The 6,297-nt window shown below is 46.8% G+C and overlaps 1 protein-coding gene across 1 annotated transcript in view; it reads left to right on the top strand.

Moving 5' to 3' along the window:
* Positions 1–1,792: 1,792 nt before the first annotated feature.
* The window catches only part of PREP (prolyl endopeptidase), a gene marked incomplete at its 5' end in the record, with an annotated part of 86,320 nt that continues 81,815 nt past the window's right edge, over positions 1,793–6,297 (top strand). The window contains 2 exons of the mRNA XM_084202452.1: positions 1,793–2,008; positions 3,306–3,380. Coding sequence (XP_084058578.1) covers positions 1,793–2,008; positions 3,306–3,380 — 291 coding nt within the window. The remainder of the gene's footprint in view (positions 2,009–3,305; positions 3,381–6,297) is intronic.

The following is a 6,297-nucleotide window of genomic DNA, read 5'->3' as shown; positions in this document are numbered from 1 at the left end:
CATGTTCTTGAGCTCCAGAACAAAAGGTGCAGTTGTAGTCAGCAGCTGTCCTGCTGCCTTGCAAAGGGAGAAGATTAACAGAGAAGCAAGGTAAGAAGGAAAAAATGACCAAAAGAGAAGGGAAAAGAGAAAAGAAGTCACATAGCTGTTGTTTAGGATGTAGGCAAAGATGATGAGCACGGTTAAGTCACTTAGTAACAGTGGCCATTGCGGGACTGGCATATTTCATATGTACACAACCCTCAGCCTCTACACAGCATGTCCAATTAGAGATGGTAACTCTTTCAATTAAGAGAAGGCAATCAAGACACGGGTCTGAGCTGGTAACTTTAAAGGTTTGACGCAATTTCCAAAATGTTTTAGGTCATTTTCATTCCAGGTGGTTACTTTATTAACAACTATGAGCACTCTTTGGGCTTACCAGACCTTTAAAGGCCGCACACAAACCTCTGTGTCTCCAGCTGGTGCCATTAACCACACATACACATGAGTTTACCCTGGATGAAGAGCTGCAGTGAAGTCCTCCCCAGGCTGACAGAACAGCTTGGGAAAAGCAGAGGGCAGCAGCTTTATTTAGAAGAAAAGCAGTTTAGCCATGCTGCCAAACTACCTCCTGTCTCCTCCATTGTGCAGGAGGAGTACACCCGGTCTCTCCCTGGAGGAAAAATGTTTGCAGGTTTTCTGACCCAGGAAATCCGATTGTAAAATAAACACCCACGGATGAGCCTGAAGTCATCCATTTGAAACACCTTTACGGGGTGCCCTTTCATCCAGACTGGCTGCGCAGGCAGAGTGGGGGCTGGCATGGGACTACACACCATGACTCTGGGGGCGAAGGTGACAAGCAGCAGCCAGCCAGGCTGGTGCTCTGGAGTGGCCATCTTCACTGGGACCAGGTGGCCAGCTTGTCCTTTGCTTTTAGGGTGAAGGGGAGTCACTGGAAACTTGTAGAGGTATGTTCAATGGAAACGCACTAGAGGTTTGAGTGGACCAAGCCAGGTTTAGGCTGGAGAAGGCTCAGGGGTGACCTTATCACGCTCTACGATTCCCCAAAAGGAGGCTCTATCCAGGTGAGGGTTGGTCTCTTCTCCCAGGCACCAGTGACAGAACAAGAGGACACAGCCTTAAGCTGCACTAAAATAGGTTTAGGTGGACATCAGGAGTAAGTTCTTCACAGAAGGGGTGATTAGACATTGGAATGGGATGCCTAGAGAGGTGGTGGAGTCACCATTCCTAAAGTGTTTAAGGAAAGACTGGATATGGCACTTACTTGACAAGATAAAGTTCTGTCACAGGTTGATGATCTCAGAAGTCTTTTCCAATCTAATTGATTCTGTGATTCTGTGGCCTGGCTTTGAGCTGCTTGAGTCACAGAACCAGAATTAAAGAATCAACCCCACCTAGGAATCCCACCTAGGGATTCCCAATTCCCACCTAGGAATCAGCTCTGATTTCGGGCCAGCGCAGAGGGGAGCTCTGCAAGCCAGACCCAGGCCTCTTTCCTCACCGCGTGCCAAGGCCGGGGACCCGAGCGGGAAAAAAATGAGAACCTGCGATTTCATTTTTTTGCAAAGGTTTACTATAAGAAGGGTGAAACCCGGGTGCAGCCGGGTACCCAACCCTGCCGGAGCACGGTGACCGGGAGCGGGGAGCAGAGACCAAAGGCGGCGGGGCCGCAAGGTGAGGGCCGGCTCCCCAGCCGCCGCCATGGCGCCCGGCCCCGCTGCCGCCCGCGCGGCGGGGGCCGGCAGGGGGCGCTGCGCGGCGCACGGCGCTGGCAGGGGGCGGCCGTATGGCGGCAGCGGCGCTGCGCCTGTGCCGCGCTGCGCGCCTGCTGCCGGCTGCTGCCGCCACGACCCAAAACACGGCCCCAGCCCCGCGGCCGCCTCCGCGCCTCGCCTCCTCCTCCTCCTCTTCCTCCTCCGCCTCCTCTGCTTCCCGGCCCTCTCTGCCGCTGCCCGCCATGCCGGCCTTCCAGTACCCCGAGGTGTACCGCGACGAGACCGCCGTGAGTAGGGCGCTGGCTGGGACAGCACCCGGCGTGCGGCGGCCGCCGGGCCCGGGCGCGGGGCACCCGGCTCGCCCTTGCCGGCGGGGCCGCCTCGGCTGCCGGGGCTTTGTTCGGCTGCGGCCGCGGAACGCCCGGCGTGCTCCGTGCAGAGAGCCTTGGGTTTGTCGCGCCCGCGGGCCGCGGCGGCTGCCGGGGGCTTGTTAGGGCGGGATTCGGGCCCTTGCACCGGTGCCTCCGGGCACGTCTCGCGTGTGCGGGGCCGGGAGCCGGTCCGGGGCGGCGGCGGAGCGGGGGTGCGGGAGCAGCGGCCGCACGGCGCATCCCGGGGCTTCGGTACCGGTGCGTGTGTCAGGGAAACCCAGGCCTCCGCCCGGGCTGCAGCAGCGTCAGCAGAGGAACAAATAGTCTATTTATGTAGAATGGCACATCTGTAACATAGTCTCATCTCCCTGTGTTTCCCCCATATCTGGATACACAAGGGATAACAGTGTAAGTTTGGCTAAAATGGGTTCGATTTTCTTTCCCTTCCTCAAAGCACTATGCATTGTGCACCGGCCAGGAAGGATTTACATTACATTTAAACCAAACTGTTTGCCGGAATGAACCAAAGCTGGAAAAAATCCTGAAGTATTTACTTTCCTAGTTGACTGTAAGGCTGAACTGTGCAAGCCCTTGTAGCAGGTATCTAGTCTTTTTTTATGTATTGGAGGAAGGAAGCAGGTAAATTCAGCCACATGGATTAATCTTTTGTGGTTTATTTGTTTTGTTTGTTGTTTTGGGGGTGGGCTTCTGATTTTTTAAATTACGATTTATATATAATATAAATATATATATATATAAATATAATATACACATTATGCACATATTTGTGGGCAGCAGTAGTAGGGAGGGCTAAGCCAAAGACCGTTTGTGTAACCAGGAACCATACCTTGGGTACATCCAGTAATCGGGTTTTATAATTTGGCTTGAAAACCTTAAGGGTCATGTTTTGGTTGGTGGGGTTTCCTTTTTGCTTACTAATCTATCTTGTGGAAGGAATTTCTGTGCATTTCACCATTTTTCTGGTACTCTGTATTTTTTTCTGAGAACTACTCTGCTGCTGTGGTGCCATCACCAAAGAATGGTAATACTTGTAACTCACCTGGGAGCAATGTGTTGGTTCTCTTTGCTCCTTAGCACTGTATGCTTCTGTGAAATTCCAAATGCCCTTCCTCATGCTGATTATCATTCCTTGATGGATGGAATTTGCTTATGTGCATGTCTTTTTTAAGATTACTGTCTTTTATAAATTCAGGTGTCGGATTACCATGGATGTAAAATCAGCGATCCGTACTGCTGGCTCGAAGATCCTGATAGTGAGGAGACGAAGGTAACCCTTCTTTGCATAGGAATGGCTGCTTTCACATGCTTCTCTTTTATAGACCAGATGCACTGGTACTCTGCTTTTGAAGACTTACATAGTGAGCGAAGGTGTAGTTCATGTTGTATTTCATGGCACCAACAGCAATGCCTGTGTTTTAGTGGGGGAAAGGTTGAATGGGGCTTTAAGCAACCTGGTTTACTGGCAAATGTCTCAGCATTTGCATTGAATGGAAATTGAACTAAATGATCTTCAAGGTCCTTTCCTACCCAAACCATTCTATGAAAGTCTGGTTCTGTGAAAGTCTGGAATACTTGGTATAACTTAGATCACAGAATTTTTAAAGCTAAACCCATGCTTATCTTGCCCCCATTTTTCTTAGCGAGTTCGAGTGTTTGAGGTGGTGTTGTCATACTGAAGAGAAACGTTAACTTTTTTTTTCCCTTTGTGTGCTTGGTTGGACCAGTCGAGGGCAACCAAGCACACAAACCAACTCCTCCAGATATGTAAGGTAACCAAACTCCCTACTCCAGATATGTAAGGTATATAATGTAACAAAAATGAATCCCTGGTCAGGTGGGGAAGTTTCTATCTCACTTTGGGGAAAGGAAGGGCCCAATGTGAGTTCATGGCCTGCTGCAGTTTGGCCGTTGACTTCTAAGACAGATTGAGGAAACATCCGTGGCATAGCTGAAATGTGCTACACTGGTTAAACACTTCTGGTGGTGACCTAAGCCACAACTGCAACACCACACTTTTCCCTGTTGTATTGGCTTTGGCTTAGTTGGACATTCAACTTCTTGGTTTGTTTTAACACTTTATGGGAAATAAGGTCATTTTTAGACTACAGCAAAGCCTTTTGCTGCTATTTTAGTCATGTACAGTACCTTAACTCACTGACAGTGTAGGCAGTAATGCTGAGCTTGTTCCAGACATGAGGGATGGACAAGTGATGAAAAAACAGGGATCATGTGGGGTTGGGTTGTACTGTTCTGAACATGTGTGTATTTGAATTAGGACAAGAACCGAAACACTCAAATCTACAGTTAAATGGATTTGATAATAGACCAGTGTTTTGTTCACGTTTTGATAATTTCCCAATTGCCCTTGGAAGTCACAAGAACTCTAATAAATTTTTCTTTGTAATAGTTAGGAAAGGTATGTGTGCTCTTGTTGGAGTTGCACTGAGCTACTGTTGGCTGAATATATGAACTGTAAATGCTTTGCAGAGTAATAACAAAGACTGGTCATGTTAAAACAGTTTCTATTCTGAGGCTTTTTCGTGGAAAGTGTATACTGTCAGTGGAATAATTATGTTGATAGAGTAGCTTAGTAGAATGTAGAAAGGTGATAGGTTGTAGAAAAGCATGGTTAAAAAGAACTTGTGGCATGTGTTTCTTAGATGAAATTTAGTTTGACTATTATTTCAGAATGACAGTTGGCCTACTTAATGGCCAGACACTTCAGCCTCAAGTAGACCATGTCTACTGGTCGTACAATGCTTTAAAATATGTTTTGCTTTTCAAATTACCTTATCTTCCAAAGCAGCCATAAGAAGTTGCTTTACTTGGACCCTTATTCTGTACATTCTGCTGCTAGCAAAGTCTGCCCTGGTTTAAGGCTTGTGACATTGTCAGATGCAGATACCTACAGGTACAATAAAAATCTCTCTAGGTTCATGAAGGCATACAGTTACTGTTAGACCTGTAGCTTGTGTGGCATCTGTTTAGCTCAGCATGGTGGGTGGAATTGTTTACTGTGAAAGTTTCTGCTGACATATGTTCTTGTACTTTATCTAGAGCAATATTTCAGTTATGTATTGCTTTTTAAACATGAGTGCAACTTCATGCTCAAAAGTGTGGAATCAGAAACTGGACTGTATTCTTCTCCACAAAACTCTTTGAAAAATCTGTAATTCCTTGCTCCTTTTCCATAAAGCTGTGGCATTCCATTTACAAATAATCTTGGAATCTTTGATGCATACTAATTGGAAATGAGAAAAAGATATTAAGTTCCTGTAAAAGCAAAATTATGAGTGATGCAAAATTATGAGTGATACAGTTGTGAGTGTAATAATTAGTCTGTAAGCATACTCTTGGGCAACAAATACTTGTAAGGAAAAGTCTGTGTTTCTCTGAATATCACTAATGAAAGCAGATGTGGTAAGATGTGTTTATGCAATTAAAAGTGGGTAACACACAGTTCCAGTATACTCTTGCAGCAATGTTGCCATTTTGGTCGTGTTATTGATGGATGAGATAAAGATGTGTGCCAGTTTCTGTTCCCTGCATATAACTGGAAGGTGCTTTTGGCTGTCCAGTACACTGGATGGTCTTACACATGTTTTTATAAGCCGCAGGACTGGGAGATGTCACAGGACTGGGAGAAGTTAGTTTATTTGTATAGTCCATATTTTTGTGTATGTGGTCTTTGACATTCATATGCTTCCATTTAGAGAAACCAATTCAGATACACATAATTCTTGGGTGGGTTTGATGAAATTCTTTCACCATCTGATGGGGGGACGGTTATAGCGGTACAGTGTGGAGGCTGCATGGTTTACCACTGGGATGTGCTGTGCACATATTAATTCTTCACCTAAAGAATTAATACTCAATTAAACACTGATAGCAGCTGGTAAGTGTGTGCCAGGTACTCTGCCTGTACAGCCACTGGCTTTTCTGAAGATCTATGGAGCACAAGTTGTGCAATGTGGATTGTAGCCCTGCTGTTCCGGTGGGTCATGCCCTGCAATGAAGGTGTAACTCAGATGTTACAATGCATTGATCTGGTTGCCCTGTAACAGATTTAGGACAGGTAGAAACAATAGGCTCTTTCAAACCCTTTCCTGGAGAAGAGCCCTGTGTAAGCAAGGGATGACTGGATGGGATTTGTGCTGGAGGTGAGAAGCTGGAGGTCGAGGGTG

The sequence above is a fragment of the Fringilla coelebs genome (assembly GCF_963513975.1).
Source record: "Fringilla coelebs genome assembly, chromosome: 3".
Taxonomy (NCBI): domain Eukaryota; kingdom Metazoa; phylum Chordata; class Aves; order Passeriformes; family Fringillidae; genus Fringilla; species Fringilla coelebs.
Note: the sequence above shows the minus strand (reverse complement) of the source record. Positions and strands in the feature narration are given on the sequence as shown.